Consider the following 23,069-nt stretch of genomic DNA (forward strand, 5'->3'; position numbering starts at 1 on the left):
GGGATTTCCCATTCTGATTATCCTTGCCCCATCCCAATGACATAATGCAAACCCCAGCCATTTTACACTGTCACACACAGTCAGAATTACCCCAAGTTGAATGACTTGCCATGATTATAGCTAGCAATTACCGAGCAGTTAGACAGAGCGAGTGTATCTCTGTTTTGGAACTGCTGGGATTGGGAACCCCATCTGAATGTATTTACATATAATGAGTAGGCATTTAAATTGATAGTCCCTCCCAATGGATTGTCTGACAGATCCTGCAAGGCACAAACCTGGTGGGATGTGAATACGTCTCTGGGGGAGAGAGTCAAGCCTGGGCAGTACCCTAACACTACCTGAGCACCTCCTGTGCACTACCCCTTGGCATTGCTCTTGACAATGTGATTTCAATCCTTTCTATCACACCTGGGACAGTAATGACATGAGCAGGGCCGTGCTGGAGTTTGTGGCTTGGACAATTTTAATTCCCAAGCCTCATTTTAATCATTGGCGCCCCTGAAAAACTGGCAGAGTCAATGCAGAGGATAGTGGATGGGTATGGGGAATTGTGTGACTGTGGGGTATGAGCAGTAACCTGAGACAATACGCCCAGCAAGGTCAGTGTAGGGGGCAATGAAGGTGGTGGGGGTGGAGGGGAAGGAAAGGTGGAGCTCCAGGATGATGACAGCTAGTGTAGAGGAAAGACCCAGGACTGAGGTGACCAAAGGTTCCCTTGCACCTCCTGGCTCACAAGCAAGCTTGCAAAGGAGGCCATAGATTAAAATATTTGACAGAGTCTCTTCAGGCCTACTCCCACTTGGCATATAAAAATGTTTGCTATCTGACATAAATGGAGTAAAGAATGTATCCAAATTATTGAGATAAGCATCGGAGCCACCTGCCTTTGAGGCACCAGCAGTTCCAAAACAGAGATACACTCACTCTGCCTAACTGCTCAGCAATTACTAGCTGTAACCATGGCAAGTCATTCAACCTGGGTTAGGTATTTTCCCTTGTGATGCAAAGTGTTCGCTAAGGACCTCACCCATCTAATCTGGCTCCACACACAAATTCCCTCCACTGTCCTTGAGTGGACCGACCCTTCCTTAGGGACCTACCCTCTCTAGCATAAAACTATATTTTGAATTGCACCTAGGGGTGATACAAATCTCTGCAGCTCACAACAAATCCTACACAGGAATCATGTAGAATAAAATAAGACAACCCAATGAAAATAATTTCTAATCACGTGAATGAAGATAGTCCATTCTCTTCGAGGCCCGAGAAGGTGTCAGTGTGTTGAGTGAGAAGTGGAAATATTTTGTGATTTCACCATCACTGATGAAAAAGCACAAAAGTTACATAATCTGCTATTATTTTAGCTAATTACATAAACATATTGTCTCGGAATGGCACCTGGAGGCAAAGTTGAGAACGCTGAATTCCATGCATCACTGATTATAAGTGGGCAGTACCTAACAGTACATGGTAGGCTCAAACTGCACCCTGACAAATCCACTGGAGCCAATGCTACAGTCTGCCAGAAGATGGGGAACTGAGCAAATTAACCCTTGCAGTCTGAGTTCAGATAGCTGTATCTTTTGAGGGAAAGTAAATGTACAGAAATAAGGCTAATTCTGACAAGAATTCATCCATGATTTTGTGAAGGTGACTGACCCCACAGCCAAGTATGAATGGAGGTGCTCTGTCAGAAATGTAATTGCTGCTTTCTCTAAATCAGGGGCAAATGAATGAGTGGACAAACATCCTAAAATTACTGTAGCTGGCATACCAAACTTTCAAGACTTGGAACAGAATCGATTAAACGTAGACAAAATGTTTCCTTTATTTGTTCATTGCATGTGGGCATTGCAGGCTAGTCCAGCATTTATTGTCCACCTCTAATTGCCCTTGAGAAGATGGCAGTGAGCTGCCTTCTTGTACACCGCGATCCACGTGGTCTAAGGAGACCCACAATCCTGTTAGGGTGCGAGTTTGAGGATACTGACCAAATGAGAGTGAAGGAATAGTGACATAGTCCCAAGTCAGGATGAGTGACTTGGAGGGAAACTACAGGTCATGGTATTCCCATACATCTACTACCCTTGTCTTCTGGGGTGTTAGTGATCAGGGTTTTGGAAGATGTTGTTGAAGATGCTGCTCCCACTGTGCATACATCATCGAGTGAGCGAATATCTAAGATGGTGGAAGGGTTGCCAGTCAAGTGGACTGTTTTGAGCTGGATAGTATCGCACTTCTTGTGTAGTTTAGAAGCTGCAATTTACTGGCCAAGGAATCGTTCCTTGTGGGTGGCACAGTGACAAGGTGGTTAGCAGTGCTGCCTCACAGAGCCAGGGCCACCGATTCAATTCAAGTTCAGGCAACTATGTAGAGTTTGTACGTTCTCCCCATGTCTGCGTGAGTTTCCTCCCATAATCCAAAGGTGAGCAGGTTAGATGAATTTGCCACAGTAAATGCACGGAGATGGGGTGGGGAGTTGGATTTGGGTAAGATTCTCTTTTGGAGAGTTGGTGCAGACTCGATTGGCTGAATTGCCTCCTTCTGCAATGTAGGGATTCTATGATTTCTTCACATTTGTGATTTAATTCTGCCTCAATGGTATGTGGACAGGCTTTGGGGAGTCAGTACAATGAGTTACTGGCCACAGAATATTTATGTGGCTGGTTCAGTTCAGTTTCTGGGTGACCCCAACCCAACCCGAGCCCCCTTCCAGGATTCTGAAAATGGGAACGGAGTTTGTGTAAATGAAGCTAAAAAAAAGTCCAATAATAAAATGAAAGATTATAATTTTAATTACAATGGATACTATTTTGATGAATTGTACAAAATCTCAGTCTGGATTTAGATTTCACATTTCTTTTTCCCAGATCCTGGAAGCGAGTCTGGAGTGCTAAGGGGAAGAGCAATGGATTGATGCAGAATGTAACTGTATATCCCAATTTGCCATGTATGCTAGTATCCCCTCCCCTCTCTCCCATTCCCCTCCCTCCATCCCCCGGACAGCTTCATTTCCAGTCCACCCAGTTCCATTCTCTCTCTTTCCCCCAGCATAATGGAGTCTGTGTCTGCTTTCATGCTGAAACCCTGGACACCCAAAGGCCGAGTCTTTGCTGTCTTCACCTGCATGCTGCTCTCCCTGGCCGCTCTCTGCTTCCTGCAATTCAAACTGTTCAAACCCAAAAACAAAGACTTCTACTCGTTCCAAGTCCTCAGCTCCAAAGGGAAGCTCATCTCTCTGGAAAAATACAGAGGCAAAGTGAGTTGCATCAGATCCCTGTTGGCTTCTTTACATTACTGAAGGAGTTTTTAAACAACGTCCTTTTTTTAATATAGTGCAGTGTATAAATCTATCAGCGTCTGCTGTTCTTTTCTGACTGTTTATAGTGTGTATTGTCGAAAGTAAACAAACGTCTACATTTTCTTTTCAGTTCACGCCCATTGCTTTGACAATACTATTTTATCTTTTTGTCTTAAGTGATAATGATGGCGTTCCTCCCCTGCCTTGGGAGCGGTTAGTTAATGCTGTTGCGGGAGTGCTGGTCGCTTTGTGCAGTAACAGTGAACTGAATGTGTTTGGTGCTCCGTGCCCCCGCAGGCTTCTCTGGTTGTAAACGTGGCGAGTAAGTGCGAGCACACAGAGAGGAATTACCGGGCCCTGCAAGAGTTGCAGAGGGATCTGGGGCCCATGCACTTCAACGTGCTGGCATTCCCCTGCAACCAGTTCGGGAAATCGGAGCCCGCCACCAACTCCCACATCGACAGCTTCTCGAAAAGCAACTATGGAGTCACTTTCCCCGTTTTCGGCAAGATCAAAGTGCTCGGGAACGAGAGTGAGCCTGCATTTCGCTATCTCATTGGTAAGGCAACTTCAACCATACTAAGACATGCCTTCATGTTGACGGAGGAGCTTAAAAGTCAGTCATCCCCTTCTTCCTCTTCGCAAATCACGGTAGCACAGTGGTTAGTACTGCTGCCTCACAGCTCTAGGGTCCTGGGTTCGATTCCGGCTCAGGTCACTGTCTGTGTGGAGTTTGTACATTCTCCTCGTGTCTGTGTGGGTTTCCTCTGGGTACTCCGGTTTCCTCCCACAGTCCAAAGATGTGCGGGTTAGGTTGATTGGCTATGCTTAAATTGCCCCTTAGTGTCCTAAAATGTGTAGGTTAGAGGGATTAGTGGGTAAAATATGTAGGGATTTGGGGGGGAGGGCCTTAGTGGGATTGTTGGTCGGTGCAGACTCAATGGGCCGAATGGCCTCTTTCTGTACTGAAGAGTTTATATGAAATCATTGAACATTTTATTTTAATTTATCTTCTATTGATGGCCAAAGCAGTTTAAAATCAGTGTGTATTAAACTTTAATTCCATTCCACTGTCAGCTTGTTTCTGCTGCTTCCTGTTTGTCATGGAAATCATAGAATTCCTACAGTGCAGTTTTAATTTTTAAGTTTATTTATTAGTCTCACAAGTAGGCTGACATTAACACTGCAATGAAGTTACTGTGAAAATCCCCAAGTCGCCACACTCCACCACCAGTTTGGGTACACCGAGGGAAAACTTAGCATGGCCGGTGCACCTAACCAGCACGTCTTTTGGACTGTGGGAGTAAACAGGAAGACCCAGAGGGAATCCATGCAGTCACGGGGAGAGCGTGCAGAGTCGGCACAGACAATGACCCAAGACAGGAATCAAACCTGGATCCCTAGCGCTGTTATACAGCAGTGCTAACTGCATAAATAAGTTTTTTGTGTTGGTCTTCATGGTGGAGGACACAAATAGCTTACCAAATATTAAAGATAGAGGGTTGGTAGGAGATGAGGTCCTTAATACAGTTACTGTTACTAAAGAGGTAGTGCTTGATAGACTAATGGGACTGAAGGTAGACAAGTCCCGGGACTGGATGGAATGCATCCCATGGTTCTGAGAGAAATGGCAGAAGTAATAGCAGTTGTGTTAGTAATTATTTATCAAAATTTGCTGGACTCTGGGGAAGTGCCAGCGGATTGGAAAACACCTACTGTTACGCCGCTGTTTAAAAAAGGTAGCAGACAAAAGGCGGGTAATTGCAGGCCGGTTAGCTTAACGTCCGTAGTTGGGAAAATACTGGAATCCATCAGTAAAGAAGAAATAGCAGGACACCTAGAAAAGAATGGTTTGATCAAGCAGACGCAGCATGGATTCATGAAGGGAAAGTCGTGTTTGACGAATTTACTGGATTTTTATGAAGATGTGACTAATGTGGTAGACAGAGGGGAACTGGTGGATGTAGTTTTAGATTTCCAGAAGGCGTTCGATAAGGTGCCTCACAAAAGGTTGCTGCAGAAGGTTAGGGTACACGTAGTTGGGGGTAAAGTGTTGGCGTGGATTGAGGATTGGCTATCTAACAGAAAGCAGAGAGTTGGAATAAATCAGTGCTTTTCTGGTTGGCAGTTGGTGACTAGTGGCGTGCCGCCAGGATCAGTGCTAGGGCCTCAACTGTTTACCATTTACATAGACAATCTGGAGGAGGGGGCTGAGTGTAGGGTAACGAAGATTGCTGGTGACACAAAGATGAGTGGAAAAGCGAATTGCGTGGAGGACGCGGAATGTCTGCAGAGAGATTTGGATAGGCTGAGGGAATGGGCGAGGATCTGGCAGATGGAATATAACGTTAGTAAGTGTGAGGTTATCCACTTTGAAAGAAATAATAGTAGGATGGAATATTATTTAAATTGTGAAAAGTTGCAGCGTGCTACTGTGCAGAGGGACCTGGGGGTCCTTGTGCATGAATCGCAAAAACCCAGTCTGCAGGTGCAGCAGGTGATCAAGAAGGCGAATGGAATGTTGGCCTTTATAGCGAGGGGGATAGAATATAAAAGCAGGGAGGTCTTGCTGCAACTGTACAGGGTACTGGTGAGGCCACAACTGGAGTATTGTGTGCAGTTTTGGTCCCCTTATTTGCGAAAGGATATATTAGCCTTAGAGGGAATACAGGGAAGGTTCACCAGGCTGATACCGGAGATGAGGGGGTTAGTTTATGAGGAGAGATTGAGTAGATTGGGTCTGTACTCATTGGAGTTAAGGCAGCTGAGGGGGGATCTTATAGAGACTTAAAGATAATGAAAGGGCTAGATAGCATAGCGGTAGAGAGATTCTTTCCACTTAGAAAGGAAACCAGAACTCGAGGGCACAGCCTCAAAATAAGGGGGGGGGTGGTGCAGTTTTGAACAGAGTTGAGGGGGAACTTCTTCTCTGAGGGTGGTGAATTCTGGAATTCTCTGCCCATTGAACTGGTGGAGGCTACCTCATTGAATATGTTTATGTCACGGGTAGATAGATTTCTGATTGATAAGGGAATTAAGGGTTATGGGGAGCAGGCAGGAAAGTGAAACTGATCCACTTCAGATCAGCCATGATCTTATTGAATGGCAGGGCAGGCTCAAAGGGCTAGAGCCTACTCCTGCTCCTATTTCTTATGTTCTTATGTCCTAACCACTGTGCCACCTTGCTACCCAGAAGGAAGCCATTCGGCCCATCAAGTCTGCATAAACAACAATCTCACCCTGGCCCTATCCCCATAATCCCATGTATTTACCCTGCTAATCCCCCAAAACTAAGGGGCAATTTAGCATGACTAATCAACCCGCACATCTTTGGAGTGTGGGTGGAAACTGGAGCACGCGAAGGAAACCCATGTAGACACTGGGAGAATGTGCAAACTCCACACAGACACCCAAGGCTGGAATTGAACCCTGGTCCCTAGAGCTGTGAGGCTATGCCACCCAGGTCACCAAAACAAATCTGATCCAGATTCCTTACAACTCTACCTGCAAACAGCCAAGCCTTTACTCTGGAAATTATTCCCTCAACTCTGTACCTCTTTCTCTTTTTTAAAGCTATTCTCTTTAACCAAGTTTTTGGCCATTTGCTGTACGTACTTTATTATGTGGCCCAGTGTCAAATTTAATGTGATATGGCACCTAGTCATAATGTGCTATCATTTTACTGTATCAAAGATGTTATATAAGTGCAAGTTACTGTTGTTTTTATTTGCCAATTTATTTTAATGTGTTAACTCCTCTTAAAATAGTGGATTGAGGAATTTGGAGCGTGCGTATTTGGCATTTATGCAAAAACATCGCTGACAATTATTTTTACTTTAATATTTTAATGTGATCGGATAAAATGCAATGAGAAAACACCATTGTTCAGTTTTAATTTGAGAGACTTATTAACACGTCAGTGTGATAATTATTTTTCTGTGCAGTTACACCTAAATACATCAAACCTTTTGTCATCAGCTTGATATTTTAATCTGGCTGGAAAGACACATATAAGATGCACCTATAGGTCAGCTAGATCTCTCCCATGATTAAAATGATTCCCATTATTCATACATCCACGTTTTTCAAATCCAGAACAAAAATTAAATCATTAAAAGACTTCTTCATGTGATACTTGAATTCTTGCTTAATCTGAATATTATAAAACTAAGATAGTAATAGAGGATAAATATCGATGAGTCAGTCTCCAAGTGACTTGACCCAAGTCAGCAACAAATTTCAGAACAGACTGTAGTTAACATTATAAATATACAGTCATTTCCAATAAACCTTCTGTTTATCCTGTCTGTCAGATAGATCATTAAAAAGCTAAAAAAAATCTCCACTGAAAACTAAGTTAATGTGACAGTAGGTGGTTTTGCTGATGTCATTATGTAACTATTTTTGTCCCAAATTACAATGCTATCACCATGAAATGCAAATTAAAATATCTGAAGACATATTCCATAGGTGACATCAACTTACAGGCCAATTTATCTGTCTGTGAAGTCTACAATGAATAGAATAAAGAACAGTACATCACAGGAATGGGCCCTTCAGCCCTCCAAGCTTGTACTGATCACATTGCCCTATCTAGACCAACCACCTGTATCCCTCTATTCCCTGTCAGTTCATGTGCCTTTCCAGGTAAGTCTTAAAATGTCACTAACATGTCTGCCTCAACCACCTCACTTGGCAGTGCATTCCAGGCCACCACTACTCTGTGTAAAAAAAACCTTTCCCACATATCTCTATTGAACCTTTCATCCTTATGTTGAACTTGTACCTCCTTGTAATTGTCATTTCTGCCCTGGGAAAAAGCTTACAACTGTTCACCCGATCTATGTCTCATAATTTAATAAAGTTCCATCAGGTCACCCCTCAGCCTCTGTCTTTCCAGAGAGAACAATCCCAGTTTATTCAATCTGTTCTCATAGCTAATGCCGTCCATACCAGGCAACATGCTGGTAAACCTTTTTCTGTACTCCGCCCAAAGCCTTCACATTCTTCTGGTAGTGTGGTGACCTAACCAACATATTCCAAATGTGGCCTAACCAATGTTTTATATAACTGTAACATAATTTACCAACTTTTATACTCAATTCCTGTCCAATGAAGACATGACATATGCTTTCTTCACCACCTTTTCTCTCTGTGCTGGCACTTTTAAGGATCTGTGAACCAGATCTCTGTGTGTCAATCTCCTGATGGTTCTGCCATTTATTTTATAGCTCCCACCTGAAATGTATCTATCAAAATGCATTACCTCGCATTTGTCTGGATTAAGTTCCATCTGCCATTTCTCTGCCCAATTTTCCACCTATCTATATCCTGCTGGATTCTCTGATAATCTTCATCATTATCCACAACTCCAGCAATCTTACTATCATCCACAAACTTACTAATCGGACTATGTTTTCTTCCAAGTTATTTACATACATTATAAAAAAAGAGATTCTTGCACTGATCCTTGTGGAACATCAATAGTGACCGACCTCCATTCAGAAAAACACCCTTCCACCTCTACCTTCTGTCTTCTATGGCCAAGCTAGTTGAGAATCCATCTAGCTAGTTCTCCCCTGATCCTATGTGATTTAATCTTTTGCACCAGCCTGCCATGAGGGACCTTGTCAAATGCTTTACTAAAGTCCATGTAGACAATATCCACAGCCCTTCCTTCATCAATTATTTTTGTCATCTCCTCAAAAAACTCAATTAAATTAATGAGACATGACCTTCCTGATATAAAACCATGCTGTCTGTCGCTAACAAGACCATTCAGTTCTAAATGTGTATAAAACCTAACTCTAAGAATCTTCTCCAACAATTTCGCTATAAGAACATAAGAAATAGGAGCAGGAGTAGGCCATCCAGCCCCTCGAGCCTGCCCCGCCATTCAATAAGATCATGGCTGATCTGTCGCTGCTCAGTTCCACTTTCCCGCTTTCTCCCCATAACCTTTAATCCCCTCTCTTATCAAAAACCCATCAACCCGCGTCTTAAAAATATTTAGCGAGGCAGCCTCCACCACTTCAACGGGCAGAGAATTCCAGAGATTCACCACCCTTTGAGTGAAGAAGTTCCTCCTCAACTCCGTTCTAAACCGCCCCCCTTTTATCTTGAGGCTGTGCCCCCTAGTCCTACTGTCTTTTTTGAGCGGGAAGAGTCTCTCCACCTCTATCCTATCCATCCCATTCATCATCTTATCCGTCTCAATGAGATCTCCCCTCATTCTTCTAAACTCTAACGAGTACAAGCCCAGTTTATTCAGCCTCTCCTCATAGCTCAACCCCCTCAACTCCGGTATCAGCCTAGTAAACCTCCTCTGCACTCCCTCCAAGGCCAAAATATCTTTGCGCAGGTCACTGACATCAAGCTCACTGGCCCAGGTTATCCTTGCTACCCTTCTTGAATAATGGGACAACATTGGCTATCCTCCAATCCTCTGGGACCTCACCTGTGGCCAACGAGGAAACAAAGATTTCTGTTAAACTCTGACTAAGAATTTTCTGCTTCCAGCTGTAAGCTTAAAGATGTTCCTCCTACTTCCCTTCTGGACATCAACTATAGACAGGAAATGCCATAGCATAAATATTATGTGTGCTAAACAGTGCTTTCAAAGCTGATATATAATTCCTGAAAATAATGGATCTTATTTAGTCACTGTTAAATGTAACAACATGTTAGACAGCAGCACTTCCCATTGGGCCTATTTAAGCACTGACTCGAGTGACTCTTTCATTGACTCTAAATTACCTTCCCCCCACAACCATGCCTTCCTACTTTAAGTTAGTTAAATGTTCAAAGGTGCTTCACAGGAGCATTACCAAACAAAATTTATCATGAGTCTAGGGTGGAAATTCCAGAGCTCTCCATCAACTGGATGGTATACCACTACATGTCCAGATGGAGTTGAAGGGGAGGGAGTGGAAAGTAGCAGTCCAATCAGCAAATTCTACTGCATTATATGAAATGGCACAGAGAGAGTTTCCTCAGGATGACACAAGTTATGAAAGCTATCTGGAAATGAAATGGGATTCAAACCCCTATCCTTAGACAATGGACTGAATGCAACAGCCTTTGGAAAGGAAGGGATTTGCAGTTACAAAATCATAGAATTGTTACAGCACAGAAGGATATCATTTGGCCCATCATGTCTGCTGTAGTTCTCTAAGTAAGTTTATTTATTATTCTTTTGCAATTAGGCTTTACATGAACATTGCAAAGAAGTTACTGTAAAATACCCTAGTCACCTCATTCCAGCACCTGTTCAGGTATTCTGAGGGAGAATTTAGTGTGGCCAATGCACCTAACCTTTCAGGACTATGGGAGGAAACCCATGTAGACATGGAAAGAACATGCATACTCTGCACACACAGTGACCCAAGCTGGGAATCGAACCCAGGTCCCTGGCGCTGTGTGGTAGCAATGCAAACAATTGTGCCAAGCATCGTGGCTTAGTGCCATTCCCCTGCCTTTTCCCCATGACCCTGCACATCGTTTCTATTTGAGTAATCATCTAATGCCCTCTTGAAGGCATCTGGTGCCTTCAGCCATACTGAAAGCCAGACAAGTTTTTACTATGGACATTTTAGATAGTGGACAATAGTGTCACCTGTATTAGACAATTACACTGCCAGTGTGAAGGGAGCTGAAGTTCATGTGTTTGATGACGACTGGGCAAGTTGTAATGTTAATGACATTGTTTACTGAAAGCCCTGAGTATATTTCTGGAGGAGGTCTTCCTGTTGATCTGTCTGATTTTCTGATCCTCCTGTCACTCACATCTTGCTTCCACATGAGTAAGGCACAATATTTAAAAGTCCTTCACTTCACCAAGCAATCGTGGACTCTCAGTGATCAGCGCTCCTTGGCAATAAACAGCCATACTGCTCTGCTTCAAGTTGAACTTTCAGTGTGTTCTTATAGAGCTTTCACGATCCACCATGTTTTCTTCTGCCATTGATCAGTTCCCCATAAGCACCTGCTCATCCACCCTAACATGTCCACCCCTGGGCTGCTGCAGGGACATGCCACTATTGCAAGGGATAACTAAGCAGGAGCACCCTTGGACTTAAGTCTAAAGATGTGTGGGTTAGATTGATTGGCCACGATAAAATTGCCCCTCTGTGTCAGGGAGATTAAACAGCCCATGTATTTATTCTGCTAAAAAAGGTAGTAGGGATAACCCTGGAAATTACAGACCGGTGAGTTTGACATCAGTGGTAGGAAAATTAATGGAAAAAATACTTAGGGGTAGGATGTATGAGCATTTGGAGCGTTGCGATCTGATTAGGGATACGCAACATGGCTTTGTTAGGGGGAGGTCTTGCCTTACGAATCTAGTGGAATTCTTTGAGGAGGTGACAAAAACGGTTGATGATGGGAGAGCCGTTGATGTCATCTGTATGGATTTCAGTAAGGCGTTTGACAAAGTCCCTCATGGTAGGCTGGTAGAAAAGGTTAAGGCTCATGGGATACAAGGACAGGTAGCTAGGTGGATTGAGAACTGGCTGGGCAATAGGAGACAGAGGGTAGTTGTTGAGGGGACCTTTTCGGGCTGGAGGCCAGTGACCAGTGGTGTGCCGCAGGGCTCAGTACTGGGACCTCTCCTCTTTGTAGTATACATAAATGACTTGGAAGAGAGCGTACGTGGTGTGATCAGCAAGTTTGCGGATGACACCAAGATGGCAGGATTGGCGGATACTGAGGTGGAAAGTCAGGTGATACAGCAGGATATAGATAGGTTGGTACATTGGGCAGATAGGTGGCAGATGGAATTTAATCCTGACAAATGCGAGGTGATGCATTTTGGAAGGAATAATGCAGAGAGGAGCTACGTGATAAAAGGTAGACCGATTAGGAGTATTAGAAATACAGAGGGACCTGGGAGTGCAGGTTCACAAGTCTATGAAGGTTGCGACACAAGTAGAGAAGGTTGTGAGGAAAGCTTATGGAATGCTAGCCTTTATAGGAAGGGGTATAGAGTATAGGAGCTGCCGTCTAATGCTTCAGTTGTACAGAACGTTGGTTAGACCGCATTTGGAGTACTGCGTCCAGTTCTGGTCACCTTACTACCGGAAGGACGTGGAGACTCTGGAGAGGGTGCAGAGGAGGTTTACCAGGATGTTGCCTGGCATGGAAGGACTGAGTTATGAGGAAAGGTTGGAGAAACTGGGACTTTTCTCCTTGGAAAGACGGAGATTAAGGGGAGACATGATAGAGGTATATAAGATACTGAAGGGAATAGATAGAGTTAATAGTGATAAGCTGCTCCCTAGATTGGGTACAATTACGAGAGGTCATGATCTAAGGGTGAGGGGGGAGAGGTATAATTTGGATATGAGAGGAAGGTTCTTCACGCAGAGGGTCGTGGGGGTATGGAACGCGCTACCGAGTAGGGTGGTGGAGGCAGGCACGTTGGACTTGTTTAAGGTTTACTTAGATAGACACATGAGCGAAACAAGGATGGAGGGTTATAGTAGGGGGTATTAAATAGGTTCAGAGCCTCAGGAGACACCGGGAATGCAGACTTACATGTTAACATTTTTATCTTTTTATTCCGCAGGTGGCGGTCCACCTTGTTGTCAAACGAGGGGCATGCACATGGTGGGTCGTGCGTGGGCTGCTCTTGGAGGTTCCAGGAGTGGCCTAGTACTTCGTGTCGGTGTGTGTGCTTGATCCTGGACCGGTAGACAGGCGCTGCGACAGCTCGGTGACTAGCACTGCTAGCTGTGCAGATACATGGATTTGGGCCTGTGTCTGTGGGAGTTTGTGCATTCTCCCTGTGGTTGCGTGGGTTTCCTCCGGGCACTCCGGTTTCCTCCCACACCCCAAAGATGTGCTCTTAGGCTGATTGGTATACCAAATTGACACTATTCTCCCCTGAATCTGGCTAAGTTAGGGGGTCCACATGCATACACGCAGGGCAGGGTAGGTGGAGGAGGATGCGGCGGCACGGGCTCGTTGGGCCGAAGGGCCTGTTTCCCATGCTGGGTTGTTCTTTGTTCTTTGTACAAGGATAGGGCCTGGGTGGGATTGTTGTAGTGCAGGCTCAATGGGCCAAAGGGCCTCCTTCTGCACTGTAGGGATTCTATGATAGTTTTTACTGTGGTATGAAGTCTGAAATTTGCAGTGTTTACTGTTCAGTACTAAAAAGTTCAGCAGTACAAAGACTTTTGTGTAATGATAGCATTAATATATGTCAATACAGGAATTAGGTAGTCAACAGCCAACATGCCTAAAACAAACTGTGTTGCAGCCATAACATGTTGCTGAGGCTCTAAACAAGCAGAGAGTGGGACATGCACCCCTGAGTGGGAATGAATCTGACCCTGGAGAATAGCCGGCCTGTCTGATTGTCCAGCATTCCCACAGACGTGGGATAGGTGTTCAAGATCCTGAATTGTTGGAATAAATATGAGGAACGGTTGAGGACTCTGGTTCTGTACTCATTGGAGTTTAGGAGGATGAGGGGGAACTTACAAGATACTGTGAGGCCTAGATAGAGTGGACATGGAGAGGAAGTTTCCACTAGTAGGAAAAACTAGAACCAGAGGGCACCACCTCAGGCTAAAGGGACAATCCTTTAAAATAGAGATGAGGAGGAATTTCTTCAGCCAGATTGGTGAATCTGTGGAAGTCCTTGCTGCAGAAGGCTGTGGAAGCCAGGTCATTGAGTGTCTTTAAGACAGAAATAGATAGGTTCTTGATTAATAAGGGGATCAGGGGTTATGGGGAAAAGGCAGGAAAATGAGGATGAGAGAAAAAAAGCCATGATTGAATGGCGGAGCAGACTCGATGGGACAAGTGACCTAATTCTGCTCCTATGTTTTATGGTTACCCGCAGAAGGCTCAGTTACCAGTAAAGCGCTATTTATGATTGCAAATGAACTGTCATGAGAATGTATTTTTTTTTAACAATGTATTATTGTGATCCAGAAGGCAATATCTGAAAAGGGCAATGGAAGCAAATTCAATACTGATACTTGAAAGGGAATTGACGCAATATGGGAAGAGAAATATATTACAGGACAATGGAGAAAGAATAGGGGAGTGAGAGTTACGAAGGGATAGCTATTCTGAAGAACAGGTAGAGGCACAATCGGTCAAATTGCCTCCTTCTGCACTGCATCACACTGAGTGATCCTACTGAACAAAAAATTAATGAGTAGCACCCTCACAATTTCCCAAGTTGGATTCTCAGAAGCTGAGACATCTTGCTGATAGCATGCATTCACACAATAGGTTCCAAATTGTTTAGAGAGCATAAATGGTGACCTCCGCAGAATCTCACCATTTAAATTAAATTTCAGGCAAGTTTAGTTCTCCAGTTCTGGATAGTCTCAGAAATTGGATTAAGATTCAAATTATCTTTTCCCTTAAGCTTTGAATATTTGTCTTTTTCCCCCTCAAATTAAACCTCCTTTTCATCAGAATGGCTATTTCTAGGATATTCCACTTCTCCTCAATGGGCTGCGTTTTAAGAGGGAGGCGGGTTGCTCACCTGACCCACCCAAAAGCTGTCAGCCAGAAGCCAAGGCTCTCTGTATCTTGCACCCAGTGGGAGTGAGTCTGTACCTGGCCTGTCTGATTGTCTGAGAGTCCTGGCAGCCCCAGTAGAGGTGGGAGAGGTGGTCAAGATCCTGAATTGTTTTGTTGGAATAAGTAAGGAGCAACTGTTTCCCGCAGAAGTGTCAGTTACTAGTGGAGCATTGGCAAATGAACTGAGGCGTCATGAGAATGTATTTTTTTTTAAAACTGCATGTTGTTGTGATCCAAAAGGCAATGTCTAAAAGGGCAATGGAAGTAAATTCAATACTGATACTTGAAAGGGAAGTGAAGCAATATGGGAAGGGAAATATATTACAGGACAATGGAGAAGGTATAGGGGACTAAGACTTACTTAAGGAATAGCTGTACTGAAAAACACTGCAGGTAGACTAAACTGGTGAACAGTCAGGTCTGCGCCCTAACTTCCTGGAGAGAGTCCTAACCTCAGGAGCTACTGGCCGGGGCGGGGGGGGGGGGGCGGTATGGAGCCCCCCGTTGCAGACAGTGCATCTGCCTAATATCCCTTAATTATTTATTTACCTATGATGGACAGGCTGCCAATCTTGGCACCCTCCCAACTAGCATATTATGGGGGAAGCTTGGAGGTGGGTGAGAAATTAATGAGCTAACCACCTTACCTATGTTATATGCTCCACTGCCAAAAACACGCCTGGTAGGTAACTGTAAAGTCCTGCCTGATGTTTAAATTGCATCATCTGGGTGTCTTTTGTTTCACAACCTCCAAAAGGTTGGAAAATTTTACCATAATACAGCACCCAAAATTATACACAGTGCTTCAAATGTGGCTACACCCATTCACCTTGAATTTATGTCCAATTCCTCTGACTACGCGAGATCAGACATCTGGCACACTGTTGTTTGTATCCATGAGTTCTCCCCAAATGTCCACAGAGCCTGCTATTCTGTTGTGTTAACGTAGCCTGGGGCCATTTTGTTTATATTCCAACTGTTTACGTCCCTTGCATAGTCTCATTAGCCTGTGTGTGCTCAAAGCAGGTATTATTCTGCACATAAACCTCTTTCCCAACCTACCTAGATCACTCTACATTTGACTTGCTCTTCTATTGTGTGAATAAATGTTCCTTCCTCCCAATTTGCTATCATCTCTAAATTTAGCTTTGTTTTAATCTCATTCTTCAGTTCATTTATACACACTGCAAGATGCAACATCCACAGTATTAATCACTCTGGTTCTCTATTAATGATCCCTGCTATTTTGATACTAGTACATTGTTTTTTCTGGTTTAGCCAACGCTTAAGTTGAACTCAGAAGTTTGCCTCTGGTCCATGCTTTCCGAACCACAAAAACTAATTATTTATGCTTTCCCTCAACTTTAGATACTACAAAGATGGAACCTCGATGGAACTTTTGGAAATATCTGGTTAATCCAAAGGGTCAGGTAATAAAGGTCTGGCGAACTGAAGATCCCATGGCACCCATCAAACAAGAAGTGTCAGAATTAGTGGCAAATATCATATTGAAGAAAAGAGACGAATTTTGAAACAGCACAGCTGTGACTGACAGCTACCTCTTGCTTTCCATGTCAAAATATTCACAGATCCTGTTGCAGTTTAACTTGGCAGTTATCTTCACTGAGATCTGAATTGTCCAAACACGTGGAGGCACTGTGGGATTTCATATTGGATGTTCAAGTCAAAAATTATTCCGTTACTTCCAAATACTTGTGCATTCTTTAGTTATAATGGAAATAAGTCATCTTTTTACAAGTTTAAAAACCAAAGTTTACATGACCTGCTTTGCTAATTATGTACAGGTCCAATAATATCTTTGAAAGACACCATTCCAGCATTGCAGATCATTGTCACATGCTGTGGTAATCCTAAAGTCAATTTAAATTGTCTATGGATGTAAAATATGATAACCACTAAGAATGAACAGATCACCTTCTCCAATTCCAATTGATGTACAACACAATGTGCAATTTCAGGTCTCATATATAAATGCAGTGTATGTCTGTTGTTTAAAGGAGCATTGGAATGTGATGCACATTGACTCAGATCCTGCAACAGACAAATTAATGTCACAAAACCCAAATGTTAGCTAGAGGGCATGGCTGCACAGCCTATTTGGCATAAGCAAATACATTTCAGAAAAAAGGTTAATAGCACACATTGGTTGGTAATATGCATCAGTAAATGGCTCTATTTTCAAACGTGACAAAACAGCATGGAAGTCTTTTTGGATGACAGTTCCCTTTTAAGTATCTAGATACACCAGTTAGTTAAGTCACAGTGAATCATGTTTTTTACATTTTCCCATCACACCTGTACAATACATGGATCACTAGATTTGCTTTCATGACCAAAGCACTGCAACATTAATCCGCAGATGGTACTTTCATATTTTTAGTTCAGGCAATCTAATTAATTCATGCTTTTGCACTGTTTCTGGTTAAGTGCTAGTTTAGGTATCATTTTATTACACATTCCTATAGGTGGTCCAGTAATTTGTATTGCTGGTCATAGGAGGTTTGTGTACCAAAAGAAAATCTTTAACTTCCGGAATATTCGCTTTAGTATTTAAATGATTGGATACAGGATTGGGATACTTCGATTCTGTAAAATAGATCTTTGTAATGCATTTCTTGTTTTATGACACTATCTCAAAGAGAGCACTTTTCTCAGCACAAGGCTTGTCTTGTCCTTTTATTAACACATTCTAAAGTTCTGATGACTTTCATTAACTATTTACTTGTCTCACACTTGTGATTTTTGATTTAAGGATATCATGTTTGTGGATTGTAACCATTCAATTTGAATGAGTGATTTATCAGTGTCAAGGAAACAAAATTATTTCTAATATGTGCCTCAGGGGGAAGGGTGTAAAATCAGGATATTGAATTTGATGATCAGCCATGATAATAAATGGTGGAGCACAGCCAAATGGCCTACTCTTGCTCTGAGTTTCTATGTTTCTATATCATGTGGTCTGAGGTCATTTTTCATGATTGCAGTTGAAGCTGAATAATCTGTCAGATGTGACAGGACTTGAGGGGGGGGTGGTGTGCGGAGGTGGTTGGCTAGCCTCTTTGGCTAAAAAACTAGCATGTGGATCAGATTAATGCCACCAGCACAGTGTCTGATCCTTATTCTGGCTGAGGGCGAGGGCCTGCCTCCTCACCCTTCCTGTGGTAGAAATCACAGCACGTAAACGGGATGCAGCAAATAATCACCAAGGACCTGCCTTTGGGCAGAAATCTCAAGACAAAGAATGAACAGATACAGTATCCTCAGGTTCTCAATATAGGTAACGAAGCACTTTGAGCTTGCTGGACAGTCACGATTAGGGAAGACTGGGAAAGACAAACACACTAATTGTGTCCATCTTAAAATGACAAAGTTTAGGAAGCCTCCCACCCCCACCACTGCCATCATCATCTCTCCCCACTCCCTTCTAGGACCTGCTGTATTTTCTCTATATATGCGCTATTCTTTTTGTCTTCCACTTGAAAATATCACAGAATTGGTACAGAGAAGAATGAGGCCACTTGGCCCATCATATTTGCTATGGCATGTTGCTTTGTTACCCTTTCTTCCAATCTACACTTTAGTCTCTGTTACTTTTTCTGCGTCGAGTACTTTCTATCTCTGTATTTGTCTCTTAATATTCTCTTCTGGAGCAAAATAATGGAAGTGTGCAAGCAGAAGGCTGGTCAGGACTGCCACTGAAAGGAAAGCTACAAATAGAATAAGTACAGAGTGGCTGGAACCAGCATTGGTGGACATTGAGCTTGAAGTCATCAGTTACGTGCTTGCCATTGATCTGTTGCACACGCACATGCATTATTAACATAGACCCTGAATTGCAGAAATGAGAATGGGCATAGTGTATCCTGATTAACTGAGAGGGGTGTATTCAGGTTTGGGACTATTAACTTCAATGGGAGCAAAAGACCTCAACACCAGGATGTTTCAATAGTTAAGTTGGTGGTTAAGGGTATGACTTTCATGTGAATGTTTGAATTTCTGATTGCTGTGGTTAGGTTATGGATTTGTTATTGTGTTGAATTGAGAGGTTAATTCATATTTTTTTTAGAATATGAGAGATTTAGTTCTAATGAGACCTGTATCTGTTCAGAAGTTTCCACTGCTTCGGTCCAATGACAACAAATGTGATCAACATTTCTCTACTAACTGTGATGGTATAAAAATGGAACAAGAATCATGAAGGGTGAGACATTTCTAGTTTATTAAATAAAAGGTCAAATATTTCATCTTGACGAAAAAACTGTGTGTCACAGCCCTGGGTGCAAGATTCTGTTTGGAGAAATGGTATACTTTTGTGCATTGCAATGCAATCCCATTGCTTGAGCTCTGTATACAATATCTTGAGAAATGAATAAATGTACTTCACTTTGAATGTTTGTTGTGTTTTGAGTAGTAATGTTAATGTGAGCTTTAATTGCATACTTATCAATAAACTGGTAGGAGATGTATGCTGTGAATATGCTCTAATATGCTTGAAGGTGGCACAGTGGTTAGCACTGCTTCCTCATAGCTCCGGGGACCTGGGTTCAATTCCCAGCTTGGGTCATTATCTGTGCAGAGTCTGCATGTTCTCCCCATGTCTGCATGAGTTTTCTCTGGATGCATTGGTTTCCTCCCACAGTCACAAAGACACGCTGATTAGGTGCATTGGCCATGCTAAATTCTCCCTCAGTGTACCCAAACAGGTGATGGAGTGAAGTGACCAGGAAATTTTCACAGTAACTTCAATGCAGTGTTAAAATAAACCCACTTGTGACAATCACAAAATAAAATTAAAGAAAATGAATCCTGCAACTGTTGCAGTGCTATCAAATTGTCTGTCCAATATTGGGGTGTCTGTAAGCCTGAGTTTCTTCCTTCTTGAAAGTGGAAAGAACAAAGTTATCCTTTCCAGCTGAAACCTGTGCTCTATGTCATGGTCTTACGCTTCACTGATGTCACTTAAACTTAGCCTAATAAATGCAAGTGTAGTGTCTGTTCAGCCTTTATCTGAACTTCAGAATGGACTGTTCCTCCCTGATTTGCATATCTTTTCTCATATTATGTGCCAAATTAAAAACATACACCACAAAGAATCAGTGTCCCAAGTTACTCTTCTGGGTTTTGGGATACTCTCACATTTAACATTGGTGGAACTTGTAAACAGTACTAAAGTGAATTAAAGATTCAAGAATAATGTTGGAATGTTGTGGTAGAAAATCAGCAAATATCTTCAGGGGGGCGGGGGGGGCAGATCAGGTGAAGGGTCAAATGGTCTTCCAGTTATTTCCTAATGTTCGTCCACATCCTGTCCCTTACCCCTTCCAATGTTGATCTACTACAAACTCTTCTGACTCTGCTTATCACCACTTTCCTTCCATTCAGCTCTGGTCTTATGCCTAATTGATCTCTATTATTGACTCCTTTAGCACAGGTCTCCAGCACCCAAATCAATGTTAAATTGTGTTAAGCCAACAACAGGAAGGGCAGGTATTCACTTGATCATTTTAATAGCTACTGGCTTCACTACCACAGTAGTGTCTTTTGTGGTGACATTGTCACAATTTGTTATCGAACAAAAAAAAATGTACAGCACTGGAACAGGCCCTTTGGCCCTCCAAGCCTGTGCCAATCATGCTGCCCTAACTAAATTTAAAAAAATCTTCTGCCCTTACTCGGTCCATATCCTTCTATTCCCTCCCTATTCATGTACCCACCCAGATGCCTTTTAAATGTTGCTAATGCGTCTGCTTCCACACCACCTCTGGCAGCATGTTGCAGGCATCCATGCTGCATGAAAAACTTCCCTACTAATCTTTGTAGTGCCATCTTGATTTAGAATCCACTATTCCACCCCTATATACATGGACACTGGGAAAATCTAATGATTAGTCTTGAGCATGTAAACATAGAACATTACAGCGCAGTACAGGCCCTTCGGCCCTCGATGTTGCGCCAACCAGTGGAACCAATCTAATGACCCTCTAACCTGAACTATTCCAATGTTATCCATATGCCTATCTACTGAGCATTTGAATGCCCTTAAAGTTGGCGAGTCCACAACTGCGGCAGGCAGGGCATTCCACGCCCTTAAAGGATGTTGCCCACCCCCCCACCCCAATACAGTTAGCTTACAGGTGCAATTAAATGTAGGAAAATGGCTTTGCCTATTCATTGAGTCCAATGAAGACGTGCAACAGCAGATCCTGAAACAGTTTGGGCCATGTGACATTGTTAAAGTTGCTATAAAAGTATAATTGTTTAGTTGTGAGGACATGAGCTGATGTGGCGGTGCATGTAGCTGCTGATTCTTGATTTGCAGCCAGCTAACATTACACTGCCTAATCAACACACATACACCCGTTTGTTTCTCATTCATTGTTCTCAATAAAGCCCCAATACACAAAAGGTTATTGAGTAAGTAGTTTGCTCTATAGCTGGATCTCTGTCAGTGGCAGACAGCTACTGTTAGACATCCAACTGACAAGAGGCAAATGCACTTTATACAAAAATCAATGAATGAAAGAGCAGAAAAATAATTCTTAAAAATGCTGTAAAACTCTTAAACCAAATAACTGAGATATTCTCTTTGCTCTTAATTTGTGATCTGCCAATAATAACAGACTTTGACTCAAAAGTCTCACTGGGTTCAGTGCAATATGAATGAACAGTCTCATAATTACTCCCTTAAAAACTGTTCTAATGTTGTTAGCATACCTACACACCCATACTGTTTATTACCCTTTGGGGAATAATGGGAGGAGGATTCCATAGTTGATCATCAACCCATTGAACTGCTTTGAACGTTCCTTCCATAGTCAACAAGTCCTGGTGTTAGACTCAAACCTGGAGTTTCTGGTCCAGTAGTTAAGGCACATACCACCACCACCACCACCCACACCCCGCCCCCCCCACCCCCCAGCTATTATTCTATTAAGCCAATAATCAATTTAAAATGAATGGCGAACACATTATTAAACTAGACAATAATAGGATTTCATGGTAATATGTTCACTAAAATGATACAATGGAAATGAATTTTCGAATGTAGGTGCCTTCACACGACGATGGTAGAGTAAGCATGCACGGTAGGAGGGCAGCAGTAAGTTAACCGGTGTTATAGATTGATACAACCAGCTAACGTTACACTGCCTTACCACCATCCACAAAAACACTGCTTGTTCTTCTGGCTTTCTTCCTTGTCTGGGAACAACAGAAGCAATGACCATGGGGCAGGCGGCAGGGTACTTAGAGGCTGCTGTCTAAACAAAATGCAGCCAGCTAACTGTACACTGCCTGCCTGACTCAAGTACTTCAAGGATAGATAGAACATAGAACATTACAGCGCAGTACAGGCCCTTCGGCCCTCGATGTTGCGCCGACCAGTGGAACCAATCTAATGACCCTGTAACCCAAACTAGTCTAATGTTATCCATATGCCTATCCACTGACCATTTGAACGCCCTTCAAGTTGGCGAGTCCACAACTGCTGCAGGCAGGGCATTTCATGCCCTTAAATATTAAGATATTCTGGTTTAAATAAGTGTTTGTTTCAAAGCATTGCCTTGGGTGTACAGTTAATAGTCATTTGTGGGAAGAGACCACTTCTCACAATCCAGGTTTTGGTTTGAAGACTGAGGTTCAATTTTGATGGGATCTGTGAAGATGTGCATTAGTTGAACAGTACATTTGAAAGAAGATAAGCATGGATTCAGAAGAGAGAACTTGGGAAAGAATTATAAAATTCAGTTTAAATAAAAACAAACTGTTGGCTTTGTTGTTCCTGATGTAATTTTAGAAAGCATTAGTTTACAGAACGGTAACTGCATAGAAGGAGGTAATTCAGCCCATTGTGTGTGAGCTGCTGGCTCTCCACAGGAGCAATTTGACTCATGTCATCCCCTGCCTTAACTCCATGGATAAAGTTAAAGTTTATTTATTAGTCACAAGTAAGGCTTACATTAACAGTGCAATGAAATTACTGTGAAATTCCCCTAGTCGCCACAGTCTGGCGCCAGTTCGGGTCAATGTACCTAACCAGCACATCTTTCAGACTGTGGGAGAAAACTAGTGCACCCAGAGGAAACCCACACAGACACAGGGACAACATGCAAACTCCACACTGACAATGACCCAAGCCAGGAATTGAACCCAGCGCTGTGAAGCAGCAGTGCTAACCACTGTGCTATCATGTCACCCCAGT

The 23,069-nt window shown here is 42.9% G+C and overlaps 1 protein-coding gene across 1 annotated transcript; it reads left to right on the forward strand.

Moving 5' to 3' along the window:
• The first annotated feature begins 3,010 nt into the window (after positions 1 to 3,010).
• On the forward strand, positions 3,011 to 16,929 carry gpx8 (glutathione peroxidase 8 (putative)). The gene is made up of 3 exons (XM_080185872.1): positions 3,011 to 3,262; positions 3,602 to 3,863; positions 16,217 to 16,929. Exons 1-3 carry the CDS (start codon positions 3,059 to 3,061, stop codon positions 16,378 to 16,380), a joined length of 630 nt encoding a protein of 209 aa, XP_080041998.1. The 5' UTR covers positions 3,011 to 3,058; the 3' UTR covers positions 16,381 to 16,929.
• The last annotated feature ends 6,140 nt before the right edge of the window (positions 16,930 to 23,069 follow it).

This window comes from Carcharhinus amblyrhynchos, chromosome 1 (genome assembly GCF_965287045.1).
Source record: "Carcharhinus amblyrhynchos chromosome 1, sCarAmb.v2.hapA, whole genome shotgun sequence".
Taxonomy (NCBI): domain Eukaryota; kingdom Metazoa; phylum Chordata; class Chondrichthyes; order Carcharhiniformes; family Carcharhinidae; genus Carcharhinus; species Carcharhinus amblyrhynchos.